Here is a 17,332-nt window from a genome sequence, read left to right as displayed (position 1 = left end):
TACAGTAAGCAAAACAAGACAAGATATAACCAAAAAGGGATCATAGCTACTTAGCCATACTTGGAGAAAAGCAGAGTTCACAGATGTTTTTATTTATGCTTTTATACATTAAATCTGGTAATTAACAGTCTTTTAGTGTACATCTTATTCTTGAAATTGCTTCACTTCTGGCAGCTCTTAAGATAAATAGGGACATCCTTCAGGCATGTATTGACAGTCAATAGCAACTTATTTTTAAAAATAATTTAAAAATTAAGACTGACATTTGTACAGAAAACTGAATAGGAACATTGTTTCACACGGATAGTATTTTAATACAAGACTGAAAAAGGATTCATTCTCTAGTGACTACTTGAGTAGTCACTCAAGTGCCCTCTCAGCTGAAACCCTACCTGGAGTACCTGGGTTCACATATTGTTCAAAAACGAAACCCACGAACATCATCTTCAGGCTCTAAGCAATCTTAACTCAGTTAGGAGCCACTTCAGATCAAATAAGCTTTCAAAAGTTCATGAAATTAGAACCAGCTAAATCATTTTCCTTTGTTTCACTTTGGAAAACTGAAAGGTAGAAATGTTAGGCCCCTTAGAAGCAGGAAGTGATACAACCATCAGCATCAGAGAAGGTACTGCTGCAGCAGCAGGCTAAGAATTAAGATCAAGCTCCTCCTTGCCTTTTGCTAGAACTAATGGGTCAACTGTTTGCTTAATCTAGCCTCAGTAAAAAGGTTATAATTGCTAATATAAACTAAGAAGTAGGAAAGTATATTTCATAGTTCTATTTTAAATAAATTATGAACATCCCTTTTGAGATGGATAACTGTATCTTTGGATCCTATTCCAGTCTCATTTCTACATCACAATAGGAATGTATGCTATCAAGAAATGATGAATAGTAGTTTAACTTAAACATAACAAGTGCAATCGTTAGACACAGTAGGTTGCAGCATTTTGATATTGCTAGGTTCAGTAATACAGGAGATTTATCTGAGCAAACACTTAGCTTGCCAAGAAACTGTAAACTGGAGGAGGATTTAATCTTGCAGTTAGCAGTTCTGGTACTTGCCTAACTCAGGCAGATGCAGAAGCCTAGACAGATTAAAGGCAGGCTCAGCATGAGTCAGCACCTGTTTGTACTTGACAAGGAGGCACTGTCATTAGAAGAGGCTTAATTCTTCTAGTACTGACTGAAAACAACTACCAGCTTCTCACATCTAACAAGTGAACATCTCCTGTGACTTCCACTACGTTGATCTTTTCAAGTTGTTTAAAACGATGCTTGTACTCCAGAGTGTGAACACCATTAATAGCGACTTTGAACTGGTAGGCATCACAGAAAATAATCAGCTGAAAAGCAAGAAGAGAAACAGTAAAGTTTTAAGCTGAGGTAAGACATGAAAAACAACCTGATGACCTTGCCCAGACTTGGGCAAGACCTGCTTCTGTTACAGAGAATGTTTCATGCATAAGCAACTTTTAAAAATAAAAGTGGAACATCAATAAAATTCACAGAATCATAGAATAACTTAAATTGCAAGGGACCCATAAGGATTACCAAGTCCAACTCAATTAGATTAAAATTCATTCTAAGCACAGGCCAAATTCTTGCTTCTATTTAAAACCAAGTCAAAGCTCTGCTTATCCTAAATCTTCTCAAAACATTGAAATGCAGGAATAGCAGTTTTATTTAAATCTGTATGTTAATCCTTTTGGCAGAATTTCTTGTTTGATGCTTTGTTTCAGTTAATCTTACCTCAAAGTACATCCCCGGACTGAAAGGGAAGTTAGCAACTTCCTTTTCCTCTTCTCCCCAGCTGTCATGAAGGTAGGAGTTTCTTACAAAAATTTTATTTTTCACTCGAGGATTCAGATGTAACGCAATGTCCTTTGAGTCACTTGGTCTCAAGTTTATAGCAAAGCTGGAAGATATTTTTTAAAAGGGTTTATAAACATGTTGCAGTAGTCCCTGCCATTTACCAAGTCCTTAGCCAATACTCAGGACTGTTTGGGAGCCAGTGCCATGATTCACCTGAAGAACCAAGCAGGCAGCTAACATGCATTTGTCTCCCTTGCACAGAAACCTTTGCTGGAGGTAGCAAATGTAGGACGTGATCTGTCTAGATCAGCTTCACACTCACAGCTCTCTGCTCATGTCTCAGCAGGAAGGTATTGAGCCAAGAGGGCCAAGAGCTGACCCCCCTACTGCACTAGGAAGCAGCATTCTCACAGGAACACACTGTGCTGCCTGCTCCTCTTTCTCTTTCACTCAGACAATGGAGAGGGGGAGGCTTTGTTTTACCTAAAGACACTATTCTTTCTGCCAACAAACTGGTTAGACTCTGAGGAAAAGTTTTGAGGGTTCTCTCCATACACTCAAGACTAGTGGGACACCATGCATACAAAACATTATTCTGTAGGCAGCACAGCTCTGCCCAGGCTAAATGAACACTCCACAGTCACAGACATGTCCTCAAAACAGGGTTCCTAAAGCAGAGCTCTGGAGAACAGTGATCAGAGGGAAGAGTCATCCAAATTCAAACAAATGCTTCAATCTGTGGCAAAGACCTTACTGCATTTGAAGAACAAATATTACCCTGTCCCCCCAAATTTGCTCCAGCTGTCAGATTATTACCCTCTTTTGAGAATTGCTCAGTCCAGATAGGAAATACTGCAGTACTTCCAAGCTGTGAAGTTCTCTTTTTCACCACGAAAAAGGAACATCAAGAACTGTGTGAAATGAGTGGAAGTCATGAAATAACTAATAAACTCCATGTAAATAGATATATTTAAAAGCTCAAACCTAAAGAGCAGACAACCTGCAATGCTTTAACTAACAGTCAAAAGCCTCTTCATGCTTATAAGCAGCACATTCAGCACTTGAAATGTGCTAATAAACTTCTCAAGCCAAAAGAAGGAATACAAATGCTACCCTCCAATTACTATTTATCCTGTTCAATCTGAAGTCCATCCAAACTTTGTTGATGAGATTTCTAGACTTAGGTTCCAGTATGAATGTGAACTTTGAATGCTGTTCAACTGTAGGGAAGAAACATGCCCTGAGAAAGCAGGAGTGCAGTGCACACACACAGTGTGAAAAGTACGCTTTTCATCATTTGCCCTAATTGCTTCATTTTTAGACACGTTTCTGCAGAGCCAAACCACTCTTTAAATAAAAAGCATGCTGAAGCACAGACATTTCCTCAGCTACATTTTGACTATGCTGTGTTCCCCTCCTCTCCCACCTTTTTTTCATGTTGGGAAAATGTCTTCTTTGCAACCTGTTGTTCCTAATTTGCTATCAAACTTATAGCTCATACTTCTCTAACAGCTTTCATAAAATCACAGAATAACCTGGACTGGAAGGGATCTTAAAGATCATCTAGTTTCAATGACCCTGCTGTGGGAAGGGACACCTTCCACTAGACCAGGTTGCTCCAAGCCCCATCCAACATGGCCTTGAACACTGCCAGGGATGGAACATTCACAACTTCCCTGGGCAACCTGTTCCAGTGCCTCGCCACCCTCACAGTAACAAATTTCTTCCCAATATCTAATCTAAACCTACTCCCTTTCAGTTGGAAGCCCTTTTCCCTTGTCCTGTCACTACATGCCCTTGTAAACAGTCTGTCTCCATCTTTCTTGTAGGCTCCCTTCAGGTACCAGAAAGGTGCAATTGGGTCTCCCTCAAGCATTCTTTTTTTCCAGGCTGAACAATCCCAATTCGCTTAGCCTTTTCTCACAGGAGAGGAGTTCCATCCCTCTAATCACTCAGTTCATCACTCAGTTCTTGTCAGTTAGTACCTTCATGCATATACTGAGGAGGTTGTCAGAGAGGTATTCAGAGAAATGTTGTAACATGCAGCATTTGAGCACACCAGCAACTCGTCTAACTCACTCATTTTCCACCTATTTCTAACAATTTCCCTACTCTTGAATCTCTTTAGAATAGAAACTGTCACTGTACAGTACATTTGCTCACACGCCTTGCACAATGGAAAGCCCTAAACAGATACACAAACATGTGAATGATGCAGATTTAGTAGGTAAGTCATTCAGGTTTTACCTTCACTTTTCACAATGGAGCTGCTCTCTAAGTCCTCTTTAAAGCAGTATCCTGCAAGTTCCTGAGAAAACTGCACTGTAGTTTCAGATGATTCCAGATGCAAAGTTGCAAGTCAATAAGGATATACAGAGGCAATGGAAAAGCTTACTCATTCTCAAGAGTACTTTAGTTAAATAGCAGAAAAACAATCCATAACACATACCTCTTTGGGTTTTTATGCACTTCTCCTTTAATGGCAATTGTGCATCCTGGATGAAGTGCAGTGTCAAGTTTCCCAACGTAAGGAACACCCTGGAAGAATACCACCAGTAAAAGTTTGGACTGTGACTTACTTTTTCCAATATACAAGCTGAGCTTTACTATGGCAGGAGGAAATTTGGCCTACAATTGCGAATCTGCACCTACAGCTAAAGTTATTCCCATCAACATGTTCTGCTAATACTATAATGGAAAACTTAACACTGAAATAAGCATACCTCAGTGTTGGCTTTTTTCTTTAGATAACCACCTTGGGTTCAAAATTAGCATTATTTACAACTACTTCTGCCACCACTAATAGTAGAAGGAGAGGAAAATGGCAAAAACAAAACAAGAAAAATGTAAGCATGAAACTCCCTGCATGTAATTATACAGATACAGACATCCTGACCTTTCCTCCCTGAAAATATCAGGTTTGCTTTGAAGGGTAAGACTCATGCTAGGTGTAGTGTTCTCCCACAGCTGCATAAGTACCAGAAGTAGGGTCAATGAGTATTCTGTCCTCCTGCATCAGTTCATAACGACAGACAGGGCAAATATTTTATTGATCTTATTTTTTCATTGTGTTAGAAGTTATTTTTATCAGGGAAAAGGAGCAAATGGAGAAGTATTTCCTCTTTATGTTTTTTGCTGGAGTCCACCACTTGCAAATTACAATACTGCATGTTATCTGGTTTTGAAATAAGACTGAAGAAGGCAAGCTGTTAAGTGGCAAAGCGTCTAAAATCATGGCACTCACTGCAACTTCACCTTCACAAATTCTATTTGTATATATTCCTGGCTTTCAACCCCTTTTCAGTTTGAGCATGGTCCTTACTGCAGACTGGATACAGTCCACCTGTACAGCTTCTTGCAAAAAGATGAGGACCCACTCTGCGTACACTCCACGTTAGCTGGGTGCAAGTTCCAATCCTAAGGTGCAATGCCTGCATCCAGCTACCTGAAGTGTACACAGGGATGGCATGGATCTGTCAGCAAGAGGAAGATGTACCAGACAGGTTTCCAGGACACACACGTTAACATGGTGTGACTGTAGAATACTTTTGCTTTGCAGGTATTCCCTATGGTAGAGAAAACAAAGTATGCTTATTTGGAAAAAAAAAAGGTTTGAATGTGATTTGGTCCTTTAAAACTTCAGGTACCTAACTTTTTATTTCTCTGTTTATGGTTGTGGAAACTGTGTTTATCTTTTGGGTTTTCTAAACGATTTGACAAATAGCCTCACTTTTACTAGTAGCAGAGGATTACTCTCTACAAAACTGATCACTGACCACTGATGATCATCTCGCAGTAGACTCTCAATTCCCTTGCTCTGTGCATGTTTTTTTCCCGAATAACTGAGATATTTTTGATTTTTTTACTCTTCACATTTGCCACAAATCTACACAAGACACTTACCAATTGTGAACCACTTGGCATTACCCCCTACAAGAGAAAAAAAGAACATTATCTAGCTTATCAGACAACAGGGAGATGCATTCAACCTTCTACAAACATACGTACATTTTCTGTGTTTATCTTTGTTACTCCTAGAGACGATGGCTGAGAGCCTTGTAAAGACTGCAGAAAGAGAGATATTTAGGTGTCATTGCTAACATCACAGAACTTTTAACATAAAGTTGGTTTAGAAGCATGTAAGGATCTGTGCTTTGAAGGGTGAACTGTTAACATGGAAATCTAGGGCTCTGGTAATGAAAAAGATAGCCAAACCTCTACAAACCACAGAAAAGTCATGAAGTGCAATAGTTGAAACCAAATTGAGATTTCTGAAGACTACCTCATTACATTTTGAATCTTTATTTAACAGTAAGAGCACTATTAAGCCCTTGGCATTGGAGGGTACCCACAGTTTTCCTCACTGGGGTAGAAACGCCAGCACAGCAGGTCCATTCAGGGGGGTCCTTGGGATTCTAAGCAATCCCCTGCATCCCTGTCCCTTCCCATGGGAAAGACAGATGAGCAACGTGGCCATGCAGAGACACAGCTCCTGCTCAGTCCTAGCAGATTGTCTTCAGCTTGTTCATTTCAACACAAGCCTCCACCTTCCTCCTCAGGAAAGAATCTTAGAAGCAAAGACTAAAATGAAACAATCACCCTTTCTCCATTCTAATCTTCTGCAAAGGTTACAGCAACCACGGACTAAACCAAGTGTACACTTTTGTGCCTGGGACACCAACCTACAGCACCTGCTTGACCCCAAGCAGTTCTCAGAGTCAGTCCTCCAAGACCAGGATTCACACAGCTCTGCAGGAACACATTTCTGGCAACATGCCCAAGGCCAAGTGATGGGGCCCATGAAAGTCTGTTTATAGGCTTTGCAAATTATCAGTGGGTAAGACCTATGTTTAAAGCATAGACCTCATTATGTTCAGGTCCTTCACCCTTTACCAACACAATTATTAGTCTGATTAGATTACTAGTCTGAGTTAGACCTGATATTTGGCAGCAAGAGACCCAAGATTTGCCCACAATGTAGTGAGGATGGAGCAGAAAAGACACAGAATATTATACACAGGAGTAGGTAGGCTGCCTTAGTGAGTGACAGAAAAGGGAAAAGGCATTTACCTTCTGTATCTCCCTAGAATTTATCACCTTCAGTTTCTGCTCTAAAAGACACATCCTCCCAGAACAGAAGGATCTCTCCTTCTGCACAGGGGAAAACATTGTCCAACTCCTCCCTGTTGGTGTACTTTCTCTAGCAGAGCTGGCAGTTGAGAGGAAGAACAGCACTGTCTTCACTTCAAATTCACTGCAGTTTGGTCCAAGTATAACTCAAGCTACAAAGTCTTTTAGAAAGGATATCTCTTCTCATCCCCCACAAATAAGTGTACACTCCTACTTATGGTTTCATTCGACAATTTGGTTGTTTTAGTAGGAGAAACAGGGTTATGTGCACAAGGAGTTCCAGCTGTGGCTGACCCTGGTGTTCAAAGCCAAGCGACAAGTGACAGTCATGGCTAAACTTGTCACTCAGAAGCACTGAATACTCAAGAGTTCCTTCTGGAGCCCCTACAACACTTGAAAAGTCTAATCCACTCCTAGATTCAGTATCCAATCAATTCTTATACCATCTGTCCTACTAGCTTTGTCACCCTTCTGCCCCTAATTGCAAGACTAAAATGGCAGGACAGAAATCCTCACAAGACTCACATGTCGAAATCTGGGGAAACTAAAATTTTGTTACTAACATTAGATTGTGTAGCTGCTTTTCTTCACTTCCTTTTTACCATAAATCCTACTATGCAGTTTAGCAAGAGAAAGAAAAGGAATCGAACAAATCAGGTATCTATATAACTTACATTGGAAACAAAATCTATAGTTTTGATCTGCACTTTGCCATATATTCCAAGAGTATCTATTTTTTCAAGGCTAATTCTGTGGTTGTAGAGCAGCAAGTGTTTCTTGTTTACAGTCACCTAAAGAGACAGGAAACAAAATCAGAAAAACTGTATTAAACATACATTACATCAGCCATGTATCAAATTGTATGCATGTATCTCTGTTTTACACTGGTTTGGAACAGAAGTGGGGAGTGTCCTAGAAAACATCAGATAGACTAGTTCAGCTCATCCACAATTCAGTCTGTCTTTCCATCACTATGAAGAAGATTTATTTATCTACACTAAAATTTGCATTTCACACCTTTGTTTCTAGCACCTAATCATTTACCAATGTGGTATTACCAATCTAATAGAATCTACTATTGCAGTCTAACAGAGCAAGATAAATACAGCTCACATGTTCCCTCCAAGAGGACTGTCCCTACACTAGTCACAGAACAGGTTTATCCCAAGGTTAGCCTTTGGCACATAAGAAAGGAAGGATGGAGTAGTCATTAGCCATGGCAGGAAGTTACTTGCCTACTCATCCAACTTAGATGGAAGTAATACAAAATTAAAAGTCTGTTTTAATTAGCACCTCTTTAAAGAAAAACTCTAAACTTTTCTGTATTGAGACTATACCTAGGTAATACAGACACCAAGAGTTCCAAAACTTATTTTAATTATACAAAATACCTCTCTTTTATTGGGCTAACAACCGGCTGCAGATGAAGAATCGGCCCAGACTCACCTGAAATTTATCCTTTAAAATCATGATGACAATCTCAAATGACTTCCCTTTCTCAAAGGGCATCTCATAAGTGATCTCTTCCCGGCCCCATTTTTCCCTCTCCAGTGTGTTGCAAACAATGCAGCCAGACCTTTTGAAGCGGGGGTTGAAATGAAACGCCACATCAGCCCGAGGCTTTATGCTGCTGCCACACTGTAAATCCACCTGGAACCTAATCATAAAAATAAGACAAACCACATTCAGTTCAGTCTGTCAAGAAATCATCTAAAAGTTAGGTACATTTGAGTTCTACTGTGGAGCCTCAGAACAGGCAGACAAAATGAACGTTGCTGGATAAGGAAAAAGACCCAAACATATATTTGTCCAACTCCTACATATTTGTGAAAGGTTCTCCCAAGATTTATTGCAAGGAATTGAAGTATTTAAGTATCTATCTAATGCTTATCATTCATATCATGTAAACCCCTCACTTATAGTGTTCACCCCCTTCCCTCCCATCATCTTCAGCAGAATATATCAAATGAACTTTGGGTAAAGTCAGGGAACATAACACTCATACTGGGCCCATGCACTACACCATACCTCCTTATCCCAGTTTAAGGTAATCCCTACACACAACACATTCAGTTATCAATTTGGTTAGTCTCAGATAATCCCTTTATAGAAGTAGACATCTGCTATGACTGGGAAAAAAACCTGCCAAAGCAGGTAAGGCAAAAAGAAAGAAGAGAGGATCAGCAAAAAATCAGTACTCCACTTCTCATCCCAAAGCTTTCATTATCTACTGAAGTTTGCATTTAATCCAATGCTATCACAAGGATTTAGATCGAGCCTTTGTGTGCCATCATGAGTAAGACCCCTGGAAACATTTTTTCCATTCCATTCTTGTTCACATGGTGACAATGCAAAATGTGACACCACAGCCACTACCTGTCTGCATCATCAGGAACAGTCCCATGTATCACGATCAACTCTCCAGGAGCAAGGCCACCAAGTATTGTCCCAACATATGGAATGACCTAGAAGAGGGAAAGAAAAAAAATACGAAAAAGAGAAAATATTCCAATAACATTTTGTGATGGAGGCAAAAGAATCCACAAGAGTTTAAAAATTAATATTCTAATATTTAATCATGTGGTGCTCTAGCAAGTTAAAAGAAACATAACTAGCTTTTAATTTAAAAGAAACCACAACAGGAAGGAAAAACCTGGTATATTTTCTCCTATGAAATGCAAGCTTCCCAGATAAAATTAAAACTAAAATTTCCATCCTCCATTCCTAGCTCTTAAATGAAGAGTGGTAATACTTTATTGCCTCACTTTTCGTAACGGATAAAGAGGATTCATTTAAAATTAGGTCATTCCCAAGGGCTGACTATGATCAGCTCTTTGCTGGTACGAGGAGGCAACTTCCACAACACTTCTGACCCCAGACACTAGAGCAGGTGCCTTTTTGCTTGTTCTTGCTCCATTTCAGAAAACAGTGAATGGAAAAGAAGACAGTATGTCACAGAATGTCTTCTTAGTAAAAACTATACAAACAAATACAACAAATACCTCATCCTAATGAGCTAAGAACTGCAAAGTGCACTGAAAGAGCCCTGCTCAGGAGTCTTGGACTGTATAGTATCTACAGTACACTGTTAAGCCATATGAAGGGACACGTCAGTTAAGATGAAAGCCCCGGTCATCCCAGCACAGCTCACTGGCAAGGTTCAGATATGCTGACAGAAGCCCCACTGTGATCATCAGCTGGTGCACCCAGCATTTCAGGAAGGGAAGGGATGCTCCTTGATATTAAACTGTAGAAGTTCCTGGCAGACTGATCTGAAAGCAAAGCTGTAACTCTGCATTCACCACATGTGCTTTAGATTGAAAAAGGAAGTAAATGGTAGCAAATGTTGCATTTGCTTCAGTTAAACAGACAAAAAATTTTGCCAAGGTTGCTTTTGGGGTTTTTTTTCCCACAAAATCCATGATCTATGGAATAGTGTGTAAGATTTTAGGATATCTTTGGAATGAAACATAATTGCAAACGAGTTCCACTAATTTAACAACATAAATAATGAATGCGCTGGAAATACTACTCTTGAATGGAATATTGGACCATAAAAAGAAAAGCTGAGATTTTATATATACATATATAAAATCATGTGGAAGAGGAAGATATGAAAAGGATACGTGTTTGCTGACACATATTCTTGTTAATCTGTGAGGAAGAAAGGGGGAATGACAGTAAAAAATTGTCTAAATACACCGTTGATTATTTCTGCCAGTAGATACACATCCTTTTCTGCCCATTCTCCACTTCCCTCCTCATTCCCACACATTGCATAACACCTAGTTTGGAGTCATCTTCTACATCAGGGAAAAAAACAAAGCAAAACAAAACAAAACTTGCTTCTCAAGTGTAAACTCATAAATGATCAGGTTAAGTCTCATCATTTTTACAGGCTTGAGCAGGTGCAGTAGAGGAGGACCAAAATGTGAAATTAAGTGTTAAATTGAAAGAATAAATAGGCTGAAACCCCTTTGCTTACTGGCATTGACTTGGTTCCTTAATACAAAGGCTGCACACGAGAAGCTCATTTTTATTCAAAAAATAAGAACAATAATAATAAAAAAAGAAAAAAACTTATCTTGACTGTTTTAGCTTTAGCACACTGCTTCTGAGGGGTAGTAGCTCAGAGTAATGCAGTAGAGTAGTAAGTTACTGGTTCAGTCTACAAAGACAAACCAGAGAAGCACACAGACAAAGGCCAGGGATACTGGGACTTAACTGCTCTAGTGAAGCAAAGTCATTTACTCCTGAAAGAGGAATTGTGGCAAAAACAGATCTTTATGTAAAAGGATGCATTTAATTAGGAGAAAATAAGATGGCCCATCAACTATTCAGAAGCTCAGACATGGAATCTGCAAGACCATAATATAGCATTTTCTGGGTGCAACAGTGCAATTTTAATGAGACTTTGTCATCACAGAATGTGCCTGTAATTTCCTTATGTCCCAAGACACTCTTCTACTAATTTTTCCTCGTTTATTAAGAATAATGCTTACGACATGACATGACCCACCATTATCCCATCTCTCAGACCTCCAAAAATTACCTCGAAAGCCAACTGCTCATGTCAACTGAGTTTGAGAGGTCTTGAAGATGAGGTTCTTTCTAAAATGTGCCAGTTTTCATAAAACAGAGGAAAGGACTATGATAACACAGCTTTCATCCAGGTTGCTGGGCACTGGACAGTTGCCCTATCAGATTGGACATGTAAACAATTCTTACCAGATGGGTGGGGTAAAGGGGATAAAGAGGAAAGTAGAATTTTCTAGATGCCTGAGAATAGTACAGTGATGAAGAAATACATCTCAGACTCAAACCTGCAATAAAGCTCTTAAGTTTTGCTGCTAATGGAACAATTCACTGAAATAAAGGTATTTTCATGGCCTGCCCTACTACAGAAGGGCTGAGATTGGAAGACACCTCTGGTGTCTCCAGCCCAGTGCCTTCATCAAAGCAAGGTCAGATAGAGCAGGTTGTTCATGGCCTTGTCTGGAGGCTGTCCTGAGGTCATCAGTTCTGCCTCCATATTTCAATCCCAAATACTCAATCTTTTTCTCATCTTAGGCTCTTGACTCCTAAGCTCTAGTTGACTCCTTTGATTCACCAGTTAAGTCTTCTCACCCATCATACTCATCAGTCCCCTTGCAATCACCGAATTTTTGGAAGTCTTACTCTCTCTCTTAGATTGCTCATTTGTCCTAAACACCTCCTAATCCTCCTCTTCACACCTCCTCTCCCACCAAAACCTCCATTTACCAACTTTCATGCTCCCTTTCCCTTTGCAGTTCAGTCCTTCCATCTTCTAGGTAATCCTAGACCTTTCCTTTCTCTTCCGGATGGGTTCTTGTGAGGGAGGTTGAACCTATTCCCCCCATCATCCCTAACTCTATCCACTTCCCAAATACAGTGAGCATGTATGAATGAACAATCATTGAGGGCACAAGAGTGTGACAGTGCAAAGCTGTAATAGATAAGGAAGTCCTGTGCAGATCTATGTTACTGTACACTCCACATAGATACTCTATAGACTTTAATATTTTAAACTGTTCTAGCACAAAATGTTAAAAATACTATTTCCTGTGGATTCAAAGAAACTACCTTTTTTAAGACAACAAAAAAACACAACTTCAGCTCAGCCCTTAGGGTGAGCCAGTGTCAGGCTGCTGTCGCAGATCATAAGATTGCTAGAGTTTTTCAGAGACAGTCTCCAGACTCTAAGCTAGGCAAACAACATTCAGTCAAATCTACTCTCTGCAACTGCTGAATCGTGTTAGCTCAAATCTTCCCTAAAAAACAGGAATTTCGTAAATTAAGATGTGAACTATGAAAAATTATTCCAAGTTTAATTGTTCAGACTGAAGTTACAGGCACCACAAAATAAACATTTCACTACACAAAATAAACATTTCATGACAGATGCCAGGCACTACCTATATTTACAGAGAATTAGAAGTGAAAACATTGCTTATCATATTTTCACTCTCCAGCACACTCTGCAAAAACTGTCAGACACCTACATAAGCTGTGCATGAAAAAGGACTACCTTCCAAGGCTCAATGTCTATCCTGTTTTGGAAGTCCTGTGCATTAAGTGTCCATTTGTTTACAGCACAATTTGTAAACACCACCAGCTAGTGGTGTCACCTGTGACATTCTCCCTAAAATACCCGAGCGGTGCAGAGTTCTCAGTAACACTCCTCACTACGCAAAACAGCACAACACAAAACAGCAAAGTCTCATTTCCCAAGGGAGACACTGTTGACATGACAGAGGAGTTACCGGGTTACTGATTGTCTTCTCTGGTGTATCCAAGGTCAGGTTTCTCATTGTCTTCTGTGCTACATCCAAGGAAGTCATCTTCCCTCCTCCAGTTTAAGTTTGTCAGTTTTGTGCGACCACTGCTGGAGCGTATTTCAAGGACTTACTGGTCAGGCAGCATCAAAGGAGAGATCCCTTAGAAAATAACCCAAAACTTTTAATTAGAAAGAAACAAAGTGACAAAACATGAAGTGAAATCCTCCAAGGTATAACTTTAAATAGCACAAGAAATGATGCAAACATCTATCCAGCAAATTTGCTGGAGTTTTGAAATACAAAAATAAGAGGCTTGCTTAAAGAAAGAAGGTGCCACTCTAATGAGGGACAACGCACACCAGTACACACTGTCATCGGCAGCTTCCTAAGATTCAGTATATGGAGACAGAATCACATGTAAAAATCATCCCTCTCTACTGACAACTCAGTGCTCCTCAACAGGGCCCCAATAGCTCTCCATTTGCAGCTGACCCCTGCCTGCAGACAGGGAAAAGATACACAGGACAAAAGCAGTTTCTCCAAGACAAACATATATGTTTCTTTTACTCTTTCTGTACTAACCCCTGATTTCCCAGAGCAGACAAGTCTTAGGGGGTGACCTTGTCTTTTCCATCTTTATTTTTCATAAAGTTAAGAGATTCTAGGCAAAGACACAGCAAGGAAGCAAAGGGTGTTTTATATTTCTTCTTCCAACACACACAATCCCTGAACTCCACAATTAATTACAGGAGTTTGTAAAACTTGAATTAAACGCACAACATTAATAAGAAATAAAACAACAGCTTGTGAGTATATTCAGCTACACTGCAACTTCTTTAGCAAATCTTCTAACAAAGTGACCAAAATTCAGGGCCCAACTGAGACTCTTCAGTAATTATTACTTGCATATTCTGGAGAAACAACTTAAGGTAGCATGCAAACTATGTGGTGATGACAGGTAGACAGGGAAAAAGTCAAAGGTGAGGGCTCTAGCATCCTTACTGTTTGAAAAGCAACATTAGAAAGACTAATTAAAAAAACCACAACCAAACAAAAAACCCCAAGGTCTGTGACCTGTTCCACAGGACACAGGGGTTAATCTCTGCAATGGTTAAACAACAGAGTGTCTCCATTTTGCAGTATCTGACTTACCTTGTTAGAGATTTGGGCCAGAAGGGTTTTAATTCACCTGCTTAAGACCAGCATTGTATAGAATACAATTCAGAGAATATAGAATACAATTCAGAGAACATAAGGTGCCAACACTGCATAACATTCCGCCTTTTGATCTTCCCATGGGATACTACCATCAATTCACTTTTGCCTGTGCAGGCAAATTTCATTGTTTTCATTTTTAAAATGAGAAAATCAAGACCAAAGCAAACAATAATTTTGCCTTTACCGTTGTAAAGTCCAATAGCAGACCATACAAAAATGAAACCTACAACAGAACAAGCTGTTATCTGAACTTCCCTGGGTGTGCAACAGCAATCTAGATCCTGCTGGGAGAGGATCCTGGCACAGAACTAGCTTATCAGTCGTAACAGACCTGGTAGCACTATGACAAAGTGATGAGGGGCTTTTTTGTTTGTTTATTAGTATTTTATTGACAAGGTCACAGTAATCAGGGACAGCAGCAATTAAGGCTCTGTTTGTCAAAACCAGGAGACGGGCATGCACTTGCAAAGCTCTCCTGTACCCTCCCTGTCAGAGGAACCACTGTCAGCACATGTAACACCATATCTGCAACGCTGCAAGTTGAGGTTCCCTGAACGGACTTTCAAAACTGGAAAAGATACATATGCTTTCCTTTTCTCACACACTGCAAAATCTCTTCAACAGAAAAACAGGAAACCATAGAGGCCAATAACCAGCTATTATGCTGTCCCACTGTGACACGCAGAAAATGTCCTTCATGAAGGTAACTCCAGTCAGACCTTATAATCAAAACTGGATTTTACACCAGTGCCAACAAGGCTTCTGCAAAGAGAATAACCGAGATACTTTATGGATACTTACAGGCAATCGAAGTACAAAACACCGTCGGTGTCCCCGCCCCCAGCTACAAACCCAACACTCCAGCACACTGGAAGGACACAGGACCAGTTTCACCAGGCAACCTCGGACACTTCAACCTCTTGGCGACCCGAGGCAGCCCCGGCTCCCCCCAGAGCCCGCCGAGAGCAGCCCCTCTCCCCGACCCACACACACGCGAGAAGGGGGGACGTCACTGCTCTCTCCGTTCCCTCTCTTACCTGCACGACGCCCCTCCGCGACTACCAGTGCCGGCACACCCGCGGGGAGACACCGCCCCGCGCCGCCATCACCGCCCCCCCGCTCCGCCCCCGCGCCGCCGCTTCCGGCCGCCGCCACGTCAGCGCGGGGCCGCCCCGCGGGAACTTGCCCGCTGCCCGGTCCCGGCCGAGGGCAGACGGACTTTACCTGGAAGTGCAGTGCCTGCCTGGCACTGAGGGTGTGTTGGAAGTGACTGGGAGGGTCCGAGAGCCACATGCCCTGCGGGGCTGGATTTACACCTTGTGAAGTTAATTCAGCTCCTTCCCCTGCAAACCCTTTGCTTCCTCTATGTATTGTGTTTCCTGGCAAGACACATCTCACACAGAATCACAGAATTGTTAGGGTTGGAAGGGACCTCTGGAGATCATCCAGTCCAAACCACCTGCCCAGGCAGGATCACCTGGAGCAGGTTACACAGGAACACATCCAAGTGGGGTTTGAAAGTGTCTAGAGAGGGAGACTCTACGACCTCCCTGGGCAGCCTGTTCAGTGCTCTGCCACTCTCAATGTAAAGAAGTTCTTCCTCATACTGAGGTGGAACTTCTTGTCGTTTAGTTTATGGCCATCCTGTTGCTGGACACCACTAAAAAGAGTCTGGCACCACTCTCTTGGCACCCAGCTTTGAGATATTTATATGTGTTAATGAGATCCCCTCTCAGGCTTCTCTTCTGTAGACTAAACGGGCCCAGCTCCTGCAGTTTCTCCTCATGAGAGAGATGCTCCAGCCCTTAATCATCTTTGTGGCCCTCCACTGGGCCCTCTTCAGCAGCTCCTCATCTTTCTTGTGCTGAGGAGCCCAGAACTGGACACAGTACTCCGGATGGGGCCTCACTACGGCCAAGTAGAAGGGAAGGATCACCTCCCTCAACCTACTGACCACACTATTGTGGGTCATCGATGCACCCCAGGGTACCTTTGGCCCTCCTGGTCATGAGGGCATACTGCTGGTTCATGGTCATCTTGTCTACCACCAATACTCCCAGGTTCTTCTCAGCAGAGCTGCTCTCTAGTAGGTCAGCCCCCAACCTGAACTGGTACTTGGGGTTTTTCCTCCCCAGATGCAGGACCCTACACTTGCCCTTATAGAACCTCATTACATTTCTCTCTGCCCAACTCTCCAGCCTCTCCAGTGACCCGTGATGACTGTGGTCATCTCTTGTGACCAGATCCAAATGCAGTTTCAAAGCTCATACTGGGTCATTTGCTGCCCCAGGACCTTTGTGTTTCTGAAACCTGGAAATTTTACACCCACACTCGATCTTATACCCACTGCCCCAAGGCTGTGCTTGCATCCTCCTCTTCCCTCACAGGCGTCACTACGAGCAGTTTTGGCAGTTTTGGTCTAGTAAGCAGAAAGGACAATGAAGCCCCATATAGTTTTACAGCTCATGATGTGTAGCAACAAGCTGCTCAGAGAAGCACAACTTAAAGTTCCCCCTCTTCACATGCTGGATGGAAGAAAGATGAGCACAAAAATAAAGGTTGCAATACAAAAGGCCCACAAAATTAAATTACCTTATCCTATTCAATTACAGGCATTCGGTATTTCTTTGCCTTGCAAAAATGTGGCTCTAGCAAAGTTAGAATACTATTCAGCACTGTTGTCTCAAAGACCATTACCATATCTTAGCTAGATAATATCCAGTCTTCTATTCTACAATTAACCAGCACAAAACCCCTCCATCCCAAACCATATCTACTTGCTAGAATCCTGCTGATAGTTGTAAGATTGCTGCTTTAAAGGGTATATCAGCTCAGTTATATCAGATTTGAAGGATTCGTTCACAGAAGGG

General features: G+C 41.3%; 1 protein-coding gene across 2 annotated transcripts; it reads right to left on the bottom strand.

The window, feature by feature from the left end:
• Positions 1 to 72: 72 nt before the first annotated feature.
• Positions 73 to 15,601, bottom strand: LGALS8 (galectin 8). 2 transcript variants are annotated; one of them, XM_051783960.1, is made up of 10 exons: positions 15,500 to 15,601; positions 13,230 to 13,403; positions 9,322 to 9,410; positions 8,392 to 8,602; positions 7,620 to 7,736; positions 5,824 to 5,880; positions 5,719 to 5,745; positions 4,265 to 4,353; positions 1,753 to 1,918; positions 73 to 1,346 (listed from the first exon to the last, which is right to left on the bottom strand). In XM_051783960.1, the coding sequence occupies exons 2-10, from the start codon at positions 13,305 to 13,307 to the stop codon at positions 1,197 to 1,199; spliced, it is 984 nt and encodes a 327-aa protein (XP_051639920.1). In that variant the 5' UTR covers positions 13,308 to 13,403; positions 15,500 to 15,601; the 3' UTR covers positions 73 to 1,196. The 2 variants fall into 2 exon arrangements, with proteins under 2 accessions (XP_051639920.1, XP_051639921.1); XM_051783961.1 differs by lacking the exon at positions 5,824 to 5,880.
• Positions 15,602 to 17,332: the final 1,731 nt, after the last annotated feature.

Source organism: Manacus candei, unplaced genomic scaffold, assembly GCF_025592945.1.
Source record: "Manacus candei isolate 608988 ecotype Guabito, Panama unplaced genomic scaffold, ASM2559294v1 h1tg000017l, whole genome shotgun sequence".
NCBI lineage: Eukaryota > Metazoa > Chordata > Aves > Passeriformes > Pipridae > Manacus > Manacus candei.
This window is presented reverse-complemented; position numbering and strand designations above follow the sequence as displayed.

Excerpts from the sequence above, each read along its gene's own strand:
- LGALS8 (XM_051783960.1), bottom strand. The coding sequence starts at position 13,307 with ATGACTTCCTTGGATGTAGCACAGAAGACAATGAGAAACCTGACCTTG. Across the intron at positions 9,411-13,229 it reads AGAAGACAATCAGTAACCCG|GTCATTCCATATGTTGGGAC; the intron begins GTAACTCCTCTG and ends TCCCTCTTCTAG. Across the intron at positions 5,746-5,823 it reads CAAAGATAAACACAGAAAAT|GGGGTAATGCCAAGTGGTTC; the intron begins GTACGTATGTTT and ends TTTCTCTTGTAG.